Here is a 16,601-nt window from a genome sequence, read left to right as displayed (position 1 = left end):
TATTTTGATATTATCTACTGATGTCATTTGTTCTGCTTTCTCTATTGAATGTCAGCTCTTAATGTTTTGCTGAGTGATTATTATCATCTGCTGAGCCATCTCTTTGGTGAGTATAGTACATAACCTCCAAATTCTTTTATGGCTATAGACAGCTTCAAGACCTCAGTTTCTACACCAGTTAAATAAGAAGGTAGGACTAGATGGCCTCTAAGATCCCTTTGAAATCTAAGGCTTTATGAACCAGTCTATGCAGAAAAAAAAAAATCCCTTAGATCAAATCTGTTCTAGGCTTGTCAATTGCTCAAAGTAAATTTGGGCAACTAGGTGGAACAGGCTAATTGGGCTTGGAATAAGGAAGATCTTGAATTCAAATACAGTATCAAAATACTTACTAGCTAAGTGACCTTGCACCAGTCATTCTACATCTGTTTGCCTCTGTTTTCTCACTGTAAAATGGGGGTAACAATAACATTTCCTCAGAGTTACAAATCAAATGAGATGACTTATCCAGGGGTCCTCAAACTATGGCCCACGGGCCAGATGCGGCAGCTGAGGATGTTTATCTCCCTCACTCAGGGCTATGAAGTTTCTTTATTTAAAAGCCCACAAAACAAAGTTTTTGTTTTTACGATAGTCCGGCCCTCCAACAGTCTGAGGGACAGTGAACTGGCCCCCTGTTTAAAAAATTTGAGGATCCCTGAAATGAAATTGTGAAGCACTTGGTACATAGTAGGCTCTTAATAAATGCTTATCACCCCTTCCCCTTCCTTCCTAACTCCTTAGCATGAAGTCTCACATTCTTACCTGATATTTGAGTTTGGGTTAGTAATTTCTGATTGGAAGATGGAGCACTAAACCCTTCCAAAACTCCTTTATAGATGACAGGATTTAGACTCCCTTCTCACGCTATTTTCCATTTGCAGCTCTGCTTGGTTTCAGCTCCACAGAAAGACAGAATAAGATGTCTCCCCATTCCTAGCTTCCTTTTGCTGTCTTCCCCTATTAGAACGTTAACTCCTTTTGGGAAGGAGCTGTCCTTTTTTCTTTTTTATATCCCCAGGCACTTTTAGAGAATTTAGTAGTTACCTAATAAATGTTTGTTGAATTGAATTCAACTTTGACTCAAAATGCTGGGACTTTGGCTAATGATCCTGTAGCTTCATTCTATAAGATTGGTAAGGACACTGTGGAGCTATAGACCTTTGTGTGATATTCATATAGCTACACCTAAATCACTCATTTCTCTACAACACTAAAATAGACATAGAGTTTATCTAGGATAAGTCTGGGATCATTGAGGCAGAGAGAATTGATGGAATGCCTTCTGAAGCAATCTGGAATTTTAGGATCTTCTAGTTAGGTAGGGCTTATAAATATCCACTTGTGTCTTTTCCTCTTCCCTCTATGTCTCTTTCATTCATTTCTCTCCTTCTCCATCCCTCCCTTCCTTATCTCTCCTAGATCCCTTGATTTCCCCCCTACTTATATCACCCCCCCTCCAATTCTCTGCATTACCGAGTCAGACTCCTGTTTTGACTCTTGCCCAATCTCTGGGCAGTCCATTTCCTGTTCTTGGTGCCTGACCCCTCTCTTTCTTGCAGAACAAAGGGAAAATTGTCACTTGTTCCAGTTGCTCCTGCTTCTTGCTGGCTGTCTTTCTCTTTCTTCCATCCTGGACAAGGAAACATGTGGCTGCTCAGTCTCCTCATTCTGCTCTCTATCACAGGTAGTACCCCTTCCTTCTCCATTATTTCTTCTTCCCACTCTCTCCTCCAGTGGCAATGAAAGAGGAGAACCTAAGAACTAGGGGAGGGAGGTGGGCTCAGCAAAGCTGTGAAGTAGGTGGGAACTCTGAGGTGTATAGATCTCCTGTTCTTTCTCCCCTCTGTAGCAGTCCCTTCCCCCTCAGGTTCCTGATACTTCCAACTTTCTCCTACTGCCTGGAAAAATATGCCTTTACCACAAAATCATAAGCTAGGATACTTGGATTCTAGTCCTGTCTATGGCATAAGCTCATTTCTCTTTCTGGACCTCAGTTTCCTCTGCTGTAAAATGGTAGGATTGGTACATGGGAAGAGCACTGATACTGAAGTCAGAGGAATTGGATTCAAATCCTGCCTTTGAGATTCTGTTGATGGGCAAGTCACAATCTTTCTGAGGTTCACTTTCTTCATTTTAAGTGGTCTCTGAGTCCTTCCAGCTCTAAGTCTCTGATATTACGATTAGATGAGCTCTTCAATCCCTTCTAGAGATGACAGACTAGGATTCTGGGACCTTTATCTGAAATGTAAGTGATTAAGATTGTACCTTTCCCGGTGATCCCTTTTCATTTTCACAGGATTGAAGTATAATGATGGGGCTATTTCTCCAGTCAGTAGTGAGGAATCTTCTCGAACATTCCTGTTGCCCATACCTCCAACACACACCACACACACCACACACACACACACACACACACACACACACACACACACACATTTCACATTTTGTCTTAGCATAAGATTAGTCTTAAGGAAATGACACAGGAAACTATATAACAGATGCAATAATTAGGCTACCTGGCACTTCATGCCTTCCAAATAGGCACTCCTGCCCTCATAGAGGAAAAAGAAGGGAAAACATAATGGAAAAAAGAAAAAAATGTTCTTGGAGAAAGGTTGCTTTAGTCCTCGAATCTTGGACCTACACCCCACAATGGGGGGCAGAGGGGAGTGGAGTTCAACACTGGCATCTCCCCATGCCATGTTTATCCATGAGGATATTTATCCATGAGGGATTGCTAGAACTTGAGTTAAGTGGATCTTGTCTCAGAAAATTGACCATAATAGTGAAATTTCAGTTCCTTTAAATCAACCCAAATGATAAAAAGTAGCCCTCTGAATTGGGACTATCGACTGAACTGTAGCTAGAGTATCATTTCAGTAATCCCAGGTGCTAACACTTCAATGATAAAACTTTATCTGCATCCATATCTATATATGTATATATGTACACATAAACACAAAATATGTATACATATGTGTATTTGTGAAAATATATGTATATAAGTATAAATACATATACACCCACACATCTCAGCCTCTATCCTCAAATGAAGCCTATATAATTACAGTCTGTTAGGAAGAACAAGGATGGAATGATATCTTGGTGTCTCTTAGTGTTTCTATGAAGCTGGTCAGTATCCTAGGCTTTATAACTGGCAGGAACCTTAGAGAGAAATAATACATTTCTCTAATTTTATAGATGGGGAAACTGAGTTCTAACAAATATAGTCAATAAGTAGCAGAATCAAGCTATGAACCCAAATCTTTGATACCAAAATCCAGGACAAGAGTCTTTATTTTTTTAAAATTAAATTTCATTTTTGTTACTACTTTTTTAAATGAAAATCTATTTTCTCTCCTTCCCATCCCCCCTTCATCCACCACCACCATTGGGTGATGGGGTTTGAATCTTTGTTACAAACATGCATAGTCAAGCAAAACAACTTCCAGAATTTTTTGGCCCCATCCAGAAGTGGATGTCTCATTCTGCACCCTAAGTTCATCACTGAATGATCTATAGATGGGAAGCTTGCTTCAACATGGGTCCTGTGGAATGTGGTTGGTCATGATATTGATCTAAGTTCTTAGACCTTTCAAAATTGAAAGTTCAGTGAAAAGGGTTCCAGGCCTGGAGTCAGGAAGATTCATCTTCCTGAGTTCAAATCTGACATCAGATATTTTTTAGCTGTGTGATTCTGGGCAAGGTGCTTAACTCAGTTTGCCTCAGTTTCCTCATCTACTAAATGGGCTAGAGAAGAAAATGCAAACCATTCCATTCTCTTTGCCAAGAAAAGACCAAAGAGGCTCACAGTCAGGCATGTCTGAAAAATGACTGAACAATAATATATACCTCAGCATTTATATCAAAATGAGTATCTCAAAGTATGGCAAATTCCACAGACCAGCGTTTGATTTGTTGTATCATTTAAAAAGTGATGGAGAAAAAGTTAATAACTCAGATTAAATTTAAAATTGTTATGCATATATTTTTCCTGATATCTATTTGTTAAACATTTACCAGCATACCCCTAAATTGGAGCTTCTTAGCTTAGTTCTCCAACAACCATTCCCCCATTGCTCCCTTCGCCAAAAACAGGGGTTCCAAATCAGAGCTGAATTGTTGCCTAAAATAGCCCTGAAACAAGTCAGAGACAAAAGGAGAACAATCTATGAAAAATGAGGAAGCAAAAAAAAAAAAAATAAAACAGGAAAGAGTGGGATGTTGAAAAGTCATCAGTAAGACTTGAAGGACAGCAGGGGAGAAGCAGACCGCTTGAAGCTGCTCATACTGGGAAGAGATCTCAGAGAACACCATCTATTTCAATCTACACTGAACAAGGATCCCTTTCTCATCATCCATGGACAGCCGGACACTGCTTAAAGCCCTCTAGAGATCAGGAACTCACTTTCCAGCCCAGTCTAAACCTTGTATGTCCCGTAGTTTTTATTTTTGAGTTGTTTCATTCATATTTAATTCTGTGACTCCATGATGGCTTTTCTTGGCAAAGAGATTAGAGTGATCTGCTATTTCCTTCTCCAGCTTATTTTATGGATGAGTTTTAGTTTTAAAACTCCAGGCATCTACTTTGTCACCTAACTGCCCCACTTACATCCCCCACTCTCCCTCCTCTTCAGGCCTCAGGACTTTGAGTCATTTTAGGGCCTCTGCCTGCAGGCCTTAAAGTCCTGAGAAGAGAGGTCTTAGCTTATATTAAGATGAGGAAGGTATTTGCCAGCCAAATCCCTCAATGGGCAACATTTGTGCAGATAGAACAAACTAGAAAATTAATATTTGCCATGTTAGTAAATTTAGTAAATTTACTTAGCAAATTAATGTATTTATATATTTCCCTATGGCCTCCCCCATATCCTCCAGCCTTCTCTTTTTCTTCCCAGTGTGTTCTATCTCCTGTCTTTCAAGTATCTGCCAGTTTTCCTCCTTCTCCCCCAGTGCCTCTCAATTTCCTCTCCTTCATCCATTTCTAGATCACTCTGGGTTGTGTGAGGTTGGGTTCCCAGGGTCTAACCCACTGTTCTTTTTCATTCTTGTGCATTTTTACATGTATTGATGCCCTAAAAGTTATTCCTTTTAAATTACCTTCACATGCACATTGCCTCTTCTTTTATTTAAAAAAAAAATGAGGCAGAGAAAGACAGAGACAAAGACAGAATAGTTATGCAAAAATCAATAAGCTTGGGAATCATGATAGTGTAAACCACCTTCTTTGTCCATAATTTACTATCTTTCTACTAAATTGCTTGAGAACGGGGCCTATTGTTTGTCATTGTCTTTCAACTGGGGGCTTGGTATAGTGCCTGGGATATAGTAGATACTTAATAAACACTTATTGACTATGTGACTGTTCAGTCAACAATTCTCTAGATCTTTAATTATTGTTACAATTAATGAGTTCTAGCCTTGTGTATGTGTGTGTGTATAAAAGATAATTTGTCTTAATTGACTTATTCAGGGTCACACAGCTAGTAAGTATCAAATAAACTCAGGTCCTCTTGACTCCAGGACAAAGCTATATGCACTGGGCTACCTAGCTGCCCCAGTTCTACTACCTTTTAGAATTATTTTCATTTCCATCATTGACATGATTATGCAAATTGTTCTCAGGATACTACTGATTTCACTCTTTGTTGCTGAGTTGGTTCTTTGTGAGTCCTATTGGAGTTTTCTTGGCAAAGATACTGGAGTAGTTTGCCATTTCCTCTTCTAGCTCATTTTACAGAGAAGGAAACTGAGGTAAACAAGATTAGGTGATTTGCTTAGAATCACATATCTACTAAATGTCTGAAGCTGGATTTGAACTCAGTAAATTTAGTCTTCCTGACCCCAGGTCCAGCCTTCTATCCCATACGACCTAGCTGTTCTGATTTCATTCTACATTAATTCATTCAAGCCTTCTTACTATAGCTAATATTTTATATATTTAATATAATATATATTATATGTAACATAATTAGGTAATATTATATATATAATGTAATATAACAAAAATTGCTATTGTGAATATTTTGATGTATATGAGAACTGTCTCTATTTGACCTCCTTGGAGCTTATTTATGCCCGATAGTGGTCCATCTACTATTTCATCCCCTATCTGTCTCCCACAGAGCTCTCCCACACCCATAATACCACAGTCCTGCAGGTCATGGAGGGCCAGACCCTGTCTATCTCTTGTCCTTATGACCCTGTGAAGTACTGGGGGAAGCTGAAGTCCTGGTGCCGGCAACATGAGCAGGAAGGGCATTGCCAACATGTGATCAGTGCTCGCCGTTCCTGGCTGATAGCCTTCTTAAAGAAGTGGAACGGGAGCACAGCCATCGCTGATGATGCCCTGGCTGGCAGGCTGACCATTACCCTGAAAGACCTCCGTACCCACGACACTGGACTCTATCAGTGCCAGAGCCACCAGAATGGAATGACAGACACCCTGAGGAAGATAATGGTGGAGGTGCTTGAGGGTGAGTAGCTGCATCCCTGGACCCTATTTCAGAATCACAGAACAAGGGGTAAGAGGTATTCTAGTATAGAGAGCACTAGTTCTGAAATCAAGAGGACCTGAGTTCAAATCTAGCCTCAGACACTTAGCAACTGTATGTTCCTGAGTCTGTCACTTAACCCTAATTGTCTAAAGAGGAGAAAAAGAAGAAGTAGCCGGGAACCAAAGAACTGAAAGGAACCTTAGAGATTGCCTAGTCTAATTCTCTCATTTTATGGAATCAGAAACTAAAGTCCCAGCATGTTTGCTGAATTGTCTAGTAACATATAAAGATTCAGTAGCATAGCCAAGGGTTGAGCAGAATTCTGATTTTAAGTCCAGAGTTCTTTCCAATGCACAATCCTACCAGGTTCCTGCTCTTGTTAACATCCTGTTAGAGTTGTCAAGAATGAGCTTCCCTTCTCCTTCCCCATTCCCCCAGACATTTACTTAATTCCAATTCAAAATTTTTATCTAGATAAAGATTGGTTCAAAAAAATATCCAGGGCAGCCTAAAAGGGGAAAAGCAGAAGGAGTGAAACATAGAAAGAAATATACAGCATGAAGGATCATGAGGAAGAGTGAACAGAGTAGTAAGTTATGGCTAAAAGTCAGCCTTAGTCTTGCAGGAGAATGGGGTCTGTAAGGGAAGCCAGGAGGTTCTGGAGTCAGCTTGACCCTGCTCTGGAGAGCTGATTGTTAAATCTGGGCTTAATCTGTTGTTTTGCTGACTATCTAGCCTTAAGAATGTGGTAGAAGAAAATATTAATGCAGATTAAACTTTAAAGTATATGTGTGGATTTTTTTTTTCCTAGAGAACCAGCTATTATAAAAATTTACCAGCAAGCTACTGGGTATGGGAGGGTCAAGGGCTGAATTCTTCAGGTCTTTTTCAGTAAGATGCAGAAAACACCTCCTTTTCCTCCCTTTTGCTACCTCTTTGAAGCTGACTGATTCATGAGGGGATCAGACCTGAGAAATTAGTCCCAGGATCTCTCATTATATCTCATTCAATCTCCTTATCTGAACTGTTAGGTGCTTCTCCAATGTTTCACTCATCCTTATACAAATTTCTTCAACACATATCTTATGATTCCCCAAACCAGACTCCAGGGAACCAAGCAAATCTATCCTTCCTATCCTAGAATTGTTACTATAGAACAGACACTTCCTTTCTTGAAATCCCTCTCCATTCAACAAACACTCTGAAAAGGCAATGAATGAATCATCTTCTTTCATAGTCCTCCCACTCCCTCTCTGAACTCTGAAGAAAGAAATATAATGCTAGATAGTGGTGGTGGTGTAGTACCAGAGAGTCTGAGGCGAGTGAAGACTGGTTTAATTTTAAAGTAGAGAGTTAAGCCAGCTGACTATATGGAAATATGTTCCAAAGCAATACATGCTACAGAGAAACTGAGGTGCAGAGCTTATATAGTGTTTTATCTAACTAGAGTTTGCAAACAGAATACAGAAGCTGAATATGCAATTAGCCTAACGTCTTGCAGCTTTTGCTATCTTTGGGGAAACACTTCAAAGGCAGAATAGGGAAACAAAGGCAGTTGAGGGAGGCAAGGACACTAGAAGGGTAAGAGCCCTAATCCAGGGAAGGCAAGCCTGTTAAAATATGAGAACATAACTTAAACCTTGACAGGACAGGGGGCAAGATAGGAAAGTGTAACTCATTGTCTTGTCGAGGATAGGAGACATCGAGGCATAGGACAAAGTTCTGAGGGAGGAAGGGATCATCTTTCTTTGTGTCAGAATGGTATGAGAAGGGGACCAGAGGCTCAAGGATTAGAGCCCTTTTCCAAACTCAGTTTTTCCCAGACCTAATTACAAGAAAGATGGAACTATAGCCTATTACCCAGGGCTCAACAATGGCTCTTTGGGGGAGGAGAGAAGGAGGGATATGCAGTGGCTTATTAGTAAGAAAGAAAAGAAAACAATGCTTAGAATGCGATGGGATCAGCAAGAAATCTTAGGGACCTTCTCAGTGACTGGATCTCTACCTGCATCACAAAGATGGGGAATAATGGACTAGAGCAATAATGGAACAATCTTCCATAGATTCCGTTGGACCCCAAAGCTCAGGAGATTCCTGGATCCCTGAAGAGTCTGAGATCTTGGAGAAGCACCAGAGCCCTGAGGAACCCAATGTCCAATCCAGCATCTCCAGGTGCAGCTCCTAATCCTAACCCACTTTCTAGGAAATCCCAGATTATTGCTGGACACCAGAAACTGAGCTAGTTAATGCAGGTTCTCCTCTACCCTCTCACCTCCTAATAATTCTATTTGTGGGCAAGGAAGAGATATCCTGAATTGGGGAACAGCCACTAGGATTTGTTTTCCTAGATTATAGTTCCCTGGAGAGTGGACAAGATAGCAGACTCTATCTACTTTATGTCCTTCAGTGCCATCACTATCACCTCCAAGAGTTCCTACTTTGTCTTAAAGTAAGGAAAATTTTATTTAAAATTAGTTATCCAAAAGTAGAAAGGAATGCTGCCCTAGGGAAAGATATTGGGCTCCCCATCATGAGACATCGTTAGGAAAAAACTAAATGACTACTTGCTGGGCATATTATAGAAGGAATTTTTGTTCAGATGGGTTGGATCCTATGGTACTGAGTTCCTTTTCACCATTACATTCTTTGGTACTTACTGTCTTCCCAAAAGGGATCTCTCGGAAACTAGGCACCCACTCTCCCCAACTATCTTCTTCTTCCTGGTTGCTGGACTCTTGCTTAGCAAATTCCTGGCTGTGGGATCCCTCTGGGTCGTAGCTTGGCACAAGAAGAGCCAGAAGAAGAAACCAGAGAGTGGACACAGGCATGATTACCAGCTCCAGCCCCTACCAGGTGAGTGTGGAGAGCTGTCTAGCAAGAAAGGGATGCGGAAGATATGGGGAGATGATTTGGAGGTGGGAACAGAGGGTAGCGGGAAGACCACCAGTTAAAAGATTTGGTTTCAAACCATGGTTTTCCTGCTTAATACCTGTGTGACTGACTAAATTATTTCCCTTCTTTTGTTTTCTCCAAGCTTAGACTAACTAATAATACTAATAGCTAGCAATTACATAGTATATTAAGGTTTTCAAAGCACTTTATATATACTATTTCATGTGATAATCCTGGGACGTAAGTGCTATTATTTACCCCATTTGATAGATCACATATCTTCTAAATGTTTGAGGCAGGATTTGAACTTGGGTCTTCCTGAGTCCAAGTCCAGCATTCTGTCCACTGTGCTACCTACTTACCTCTTTAAGACTGCATTCAGCTCTGAATTTCCATAAGGTAAGGGGAAAAGCTGCAATGGTAAATGATAAACTGTTCTGTGTTTTACAGGGCAAGATGAAGTCTGAAAGGAAATTCTACTCCTGGGGTCAGAAGGAAAGAGAAGAGGAACAGCCTTAGATGCCAGCCAATTTTCCACATCTTCTTCTACCCCACCATACCTTCCATACCAATCTCTGAGCCTCCTGAGATACCACACTAGTCAAACTACTAATATACTTATTTACTGATCTCCATGGGCCAACACATGTGCTCTACCTTGGGGGAGCATACATAGACCTTTTGCCTGCCTTGTGGAAAGTAACTGTAGATCCCTCTTTCCCAAATCATCTTTCTTTGTTCCCAGATGCAGCTAAGAAAGATGAGCAGGAACTTGTAAATAGAAAGAAGCAGAATTCTATATAATATAACATTAAAAGAATTTGTATATAAAAATCATTCGGTTTTTTGTGTTTAAGGTTAGAGTAGTTTGGATTAATCTAGAGAAAGAAGAGACATTTTGAGTGGGAATGGAAGGAGGAGAATTATATGACTCCCTTGAGGCACCAGGGAACATTTAGTGGTGTGATTATGTTTTTTCAGTCCCTCAAGCTAGGAAACACTGAAACATCTGATTCTTCCCACCATGACCCCTTTTGATTTATCCAGTTTTACTGTAATGTTTGTATTAGTTAAAATATTAGAGATGTATGTCCATATGGGTTACCTAAATGTATAGATTGCAGTTCATGGGTGACATAGAATAGTTATCTCTGAAATTTGGTATACTTCATTCCATGGGAGACCGAAATTTGCTCACACTTGCTCTCTTTCTCATCTATGTGTATGAGGAAAATAGGGATAGAAGCTATCTTTCTGACACCTGAAATACTGGTCAAATAGGAGTACAAGTCTAGTTCAGAAGAATAGTCATTTCTCTGGTCATTTTTCCACTCTTGAAATATTCTTTTAAGATTTTTAAACCTGTTCTCCCTAACCAAAAACACCTGTTCTCATCTCATCAAAAAGATCCCAAAATATAAACAAAACTAATAAAATCAAGATTAGAGGGAAACTGACAGCTAGGAATAATCGTTACAGCAAGTTTCTCTGATAAAGATCTTATTTCTCAAATATATAGAGAACCAAGTCAAATTTATATGAATATAAGCTATTACTCAATTGATAAATGGTCAGAGGCCATGAAGAGGAAGTTTTCAGATGAAAAAAAAAATGAAAGCTATCTATATATAAAAAAGGAGTGTCCTAATTAACTCACTTCTGGTTGGAAAAATGAAAATTAAAGCAACTGTGAGGTACTATCTCCCACCTATCAGATTTTCTAATATGACAAAAAAGAAACATGATAAATGTGGGAAAATTGGGGCACTTTTGCACTGTTGAGATTGGGAGTTGATCCATTCTGGAGGGCAATTTGGTACTATAGCCAAAGGGCAATGAAATTGGGCATATACTTTGTTCCAGCAGTACTACCACTAGTTCTGTGTTCCAGATATCATAAAAAGGGGAAAGGACCTGCAAGTACAAAAATAATAATTGCAGTCATATTGGGTATTGAGGGGAAGCCTATTAATTGGAAGTGACAGAACAAGCTGTGGTATTTTGAATTTAATGGAATACTATTGTGCAATAAGAAATAATGAACAGTCAGCTTTCAGGAAAACCAGGAAAGACTTGAAAAAGAGAAAAGTGAGAAGCAAGAAAATATTGTACACAGTATCAGCAACATTGTGTGATGATCAGAAACACAATGATCCAAGACAAGTACAAAGTACTCATGAAGGAAACTGCTATCCATATCCAGATGTGGATTGATGGATTGAAAGTATATAGAAGCTTTTTTTACCTGCTTTATTCGTTTTCATGATTTTCCCCTCCTTTGATCTATTTCTTCATAACTTTGACTAATATGGAAATATATTTTATCTATATAAATTATATCAAAGTGCCTACCATTTTAGGAAGAGGGGTTGGGGAGTGAATGAGGGAGAACAATTTGGAACTCAGAATTGGTTTTAAAAAAAAAAAGAATGCTAATATTGTCTAGATGTGTAATTGGGGTAAAATAAAATACTATTATATATTTTTCTTTTTGGGTGAAATTATATTCCATTACAGGTAGATGTCACAACATTCAGACATTGAATAACTTAATTGATGAGGATTCTTAGATTCTAGTTCTTTTCTTTTTATTTTTCCCTCTTAAAATCTTCTCTTCAGGATCAGGAAGTTTGTTCTGCTGGTTACTATCCCCTTTTTCACATAATCTCCTCCATTCCTACTTGTTTCTATGTTGAGTTTGATGTATTTTTACACTAAACTGTCTGTGGGTAAATGGGTTCAACCCTTTGTCCATTTCAGATAAGAGAGAGGCTCATTTTTATCTTCATTCCCACCACCTCTTCCTCTATATTTACATATTCTTCTTACACACTGCAATTCAGAGAAATAGCAAATTACATCTTATTCTTTTCTACACATGTGGCTGCCTTTTACTGTTCCTTTTCTTCCCCTTCTTAAAACCTACCTCTGGCTTTTCGTTTTTCTTATTTAAGTCCCTCAATACCATTTGAAAATAATAAGGTTCTGACATAACGTAAGAACTGACATAGCATATTTCTTTTCTCCCTATTAAAATGTTAGCAAACCTCATTATATGGCCCCTTCTAAATGCTCAAATTAATTTATCTGTCTAGGTTTCTCTTAATTCCTTTATTTGCAGTTCAAAGTTTCTACTCATCATTCTTTAAAGTTCTCTATTTCATCAGAAATCCATTTTCCAACTGCTACAATTGCCAATGAGAACCAAGCAGACTCATGTACCCCAAACATCAGTTAATACAAACAAAACTTAATTCATATGGAAAGAAAGGAAAAAAATGATTGAATGAATGAATGTTGATTATACTCAGCTTTGTAAAACAAGGTATTTTTGGTTTGTAAACCTATAGCATTTGCCTTTGTGACACGTTTCTTTCTCTGAAGAAGAAACTACATTTTGTCTGACAATTCTGTGACTTCCTTTGGGGAAAGGAATTTTCAGGAGATGACCCGATAAATTCTTTCTATCTTTATTTTGCCTTCTGATTCTAATAGATCTGGGCAGTTTTAAGATTTCATTAAATATAGTGTTCAGTCTTTTTTTTTTTTTTAATGGTGGTTTTCAGGAAGTTTAATGATTCTTAAATTTTCTTTTCTTAAACTGCTTCATAAGTTGGTTGTTTTTGACACTAGATATTTTATATTTTCTTTGATTTCTGCTCCCCCCCAATCTTTTGATGCTGGTCTAATATTTCTTGCTTTCTCAATCACTAATTTTTGTCTATTCTGGTTTTCAGGGAGTTCATTTCTTGAGTGAGTTTCCTACTTTCTCTTCTGAGTTATGTATTTTACCTTCTAATTCATTCCTTTAGAGCTTTATTTCATCTTTTTTAAACTCTTACTTCATTTCTTTGAGATATTGGTTCAATTTCCCTGAAAAAAAATTTTTTTTTTAATTCAATCTTTGTTAGGAAGTATAAACAGTTATTCCTTTAGGGAAATCTTTAGGTTTGTAAAAATTTAAAAATATGGTGGCTGATGTCTTCTTGGATTTATTAATCTTCCAAGCTTTAATTCCTGAATTGGGGCTTTATGCCAGGATCAAGATATGCCTCACATTGTGTTCCCCAGGTATTAGTGTATTGTGACATGGGGAGGGGGCGTGTTTCAAGCTTCCCTTCAGCTTTCTCCTCTGATCAGAAACCCCAAACCAAGAGCTCCACCTCTTACAAGTGCCCACAGCCAGTAGTGTCCCTGCTGCATTGCCTCTGCACTCACAGGTGTGATGGTTCTTTTTTGACCAGGGCTGCGTCTCAGCAGCACAGCTAAGCCTAGTGTTCCCAAGCATCCAAGGTTCACTCTTGTCTTCCCTTACTCAAACCTTGAGGGTGAAAGTCTCTGTGGTTTCTGTTGAGACTCCAGCCTTATTCAGCTAGCCCCAGGGGTCACCATTTGATGTTTCAGCGGAGATAGCCCAGAGGTGTCTGCACTTCAGACAGGATAATCCTGGGCTGGGGACTTTCTTCTTAGATCTTCTTGGGCTATACCCAGAGGACACTGTTCTGTCTCAAGTCTTCTTGATTTTTCACTAATCTGTGTTCTCCCTTAGGCACAAATTTGTTCTATTTGTGGGGGGAAATCTGGAGAGTTTGAAATTTACCAACCGATTCCACTATCTTTCCAGAATCCTCACTTCTTTTCTTTATTCTGGGATGGTTCTGTTGTTTAGATTTCTTTTTGCATTAAGTGGAGTCAGTGAAATTTCTTTCAATCTTCCCCTCTGGAGCCAGGCAGAACACAATTCCTCTTTCCTTCCTTCCTTCTTTTCTTTCCTCCCTCCCTCCTTCCTTTCCTCCTTCCCTCCTTCCTTTCCTCCTTCCCTCCTTCCCTCCCTTTCTTCCTTTCTTCCTCCCTCTTTCCTTCCCTCCCTCCCTTCCTCTTTTCTTCCCTCCCTCCCTCCCTCTTTTCTTCCCTCCTTCCCCCCCTCTTTGCCTCTGTCTCTGTCTCTGTCTCTTTCTGTGTCTGTTTCTGTCACTCTGTCTCTGTTTGTCTCTCTCTCTTTCTTTCCCTCCCTCCCCCAACTTCATCATCCAACCCATTACTCCCTTCTACCTCCAAATCTAAACCACAGACCCCCACCTCCTCCTTTCCCCTCTACTCTCTTGTTTACCCCTACTCTGTTTTCTAGATCCCAGACCCTTTACTTAATGTAATTTAACTTTCATCTACTCCCCTGGACCTTGGTACCAGATTTCTGACCTTGATTGTCTCCCCCAAGATCTCTTCTCAATCCGTCCTAGTCCTGGATCCCACTCTTTCTACTTCTTCCTGTCATTCCTCTCCTCCCCGCCCCCCAATTTCCCCCATTGCCTCCCAAGCTATAATGTCAACTTTGTCTACTTCCCTTCTTCCAAAATCTTTGACTTTACCTTTATCTCCCTCATCCTTAAGTTTCCCTCTTTACAACCATCCCTGCTTTCCTGTGATGGCAGTCTTTGTCAGCATCTGTCTCTGCTTTGATGACTCAGTAGCATGTGGACTTGCCTCATTTGCGCTAACCCACAAGTCACTTCATTCTCACGGAATAGAGGAAGAGAAGCTGTCAGTCCAAGGACAGAGCTGGGAAGTAGGATAAAGGTCCATGACTTAATCTGCCCAGACTTCAATCTCCTCATCTTTAAAATGAAAGAGTTGGATTTGGTTGTCTTTGAGGTCCCATTAACCTCTAAATTTATGTTCTTATGATCCTCTAACCTTAACACCTGCTTTTAATATTTGTGCTCGAGCAGATGCACACGCAGTACAAACATAAGCACATACATTGGGTCATTTTTCCTTTTTTCTCTTTCTCCATCCTCACATGCCTCTTGGAGTGGCCCTTTTGCCCCCAACTCCATCTCAAGAAGTTAATTTTAAAATGCTAATTTTAAATGAAATATTTTAAGAACAGTGATCTAAAAACATCAGACATTTGAAAAAAAATTGGGCTTTGAGTGAACTATAAGCTTAATATGAGTAAACAGTATAAGACAGTCAAAAACACTTAGGTTGCATTAAAGGAAGTTTTTGTTCAGGATAAGAGAGATAACATTTTCTTGGCCAGACCATATGTGGTTCACTATATTCATTCTGACTACTACACCTAATTGGTGTACTAAATTGGATTAGAATTCCAAAAGCCTTTCAATGTTGTTTTCTATTTTGTTGTATAATATAAATTGTTTAGTTGATTCTGTTTGTAGTGCTACAACACTACATATCAGTTTATATATATATATATATATATATATATCTTTCTCTGACTTCTTCAGAGTAGAAAGATGATGTAATGCACATAAAGAATAAGATATGGGTTCAAATCCTGCGTCGACCTGAGAAAGTCAACTAACCTCAGTTAATTTCAGTTTTTTCAAATTTTTCATTTTTCAAATGGACTTTATAGCATCTAAAATCTCTTTCAATTCTTATGATTCATATTCATTATTTTTAAAGCATGATAATGACGAGGGAAGCCTGAAACTGAAGGCGGGACTCTGAAACTCTCTCTCTCTCTCAAACTCCTTCAAGCCTTGAATCCTGGACTTTGTAAAAGACCCCACCTGAGGGAAACAGGATAAACAGCTTCCTTCTGTTATCCTGAGAGAAGGGCACCACTCCCATTGATAACACTCACTACTGATTAAGCTTTCCATTGAGGTGGAGATTAGTCCAGAGACACTCATCCAATTCCAAGATTTTCTATTCTGATTCTAGCTCAAATTGCACCCAGCCCCCACCAAGAGCTGCTAGTCAAGGCTTCTATTATAAAAAGAGGCAACTTGGGGTTCAGTCCTTGCAGAGGACCTAACATGCCATGCCATGTTTATGCCAAGAAACTTCTCTCTCCTTGGCATAAGCTGCAACTCTCTGCCCACTGAAATGATATTCTCTTTCAGCATTACTCTCTCTTTATCTCTTTCTCACCTATTTCCCTAACAAAACTTTATACCTCTCTGTCGGGATTTCTCTGCTAGAAACTTTACTTCTCTGTCAGGACTTTGCCACCAAGGAATTCAATCTTTCTATTCATGCATAGCAAAGGCTAACTTCCCAATGCCAAAAATAAACTTCTTTTACCTGTCTAATTTTTCGGGTTCATAAATTCCTTTATGAAGAACTTCTGCACTGCCAGAAGGAAGTCCCACAATTTCCTACCCTGTGCTGAATCCTAGATGAATCGAGGAACTCTAC

At 39.3% G+C, this 16,601-nt stretch overlaps 1 protein-coding gene across 2 annotated transcripts; it reads left to right on the top strand.

The window, feature by feature from the left end:
• The first annotated feature begins 1,592 nt into the window (after positions 1–1,592).
• On the top strand, positions 1,593–10,265 carry TREM2 (triggering receptor expressed on myeloid cells 2). Of its 2 annotated transcripts, none has more exons than XM_051996917.1 (5): positions 1,593–1,726; positions 6,168–6,518; positions 8,603–8,711; positions 9,283–9,392; positions 9,882–10,265. In XM_051996917.1, the coding sequence occupies exons 1-5, from the start codon at positions 1,687–1,689 to the stop codon at positions 9,896–9,898; spliced, it is 627 nt and encodes a 208-aa protein (XP_051852877.1). In that variant the 5' UTR covers positions 1,593–1,686; the 3' UTR covers positions 9,899–10,265. The 2 variants fall into 2 exon arrangements, with proteins under 2 accessions (XP_051852877.1, XP_051852876.1); XM_051996916.1 differs by having other exon boundaries at positions 1,598–1,726; positions 9,211–9,392.
• The last annotated feature ends 6,336 nt before the right edge of the window (positions 10,266–16,601 follow it).

This window comes from Antechinus flavipes, chromosome 4 (assembly GCF_016432865.1).
Source record: "Antechinus flavipes isolate AdamAnt ecotype Samford, QLD, Australia chromosome 4, AdamAnt_v2, whole genome shotgun sequence".
In the NCBI taxonomy this organism is placed as follows: domain Eukaryota; kingdom Metazoa; phylum Chordata; class Mammalia; order Dasyuromorphia; family Dasyuridae; genus Antechinus; species Antechinus flavipes.
The sequence above is the reverse complement of the archived record's forward strand: the minus strand, read 5'-3'. Positions and strand labels throughout refer to the sequence as shown.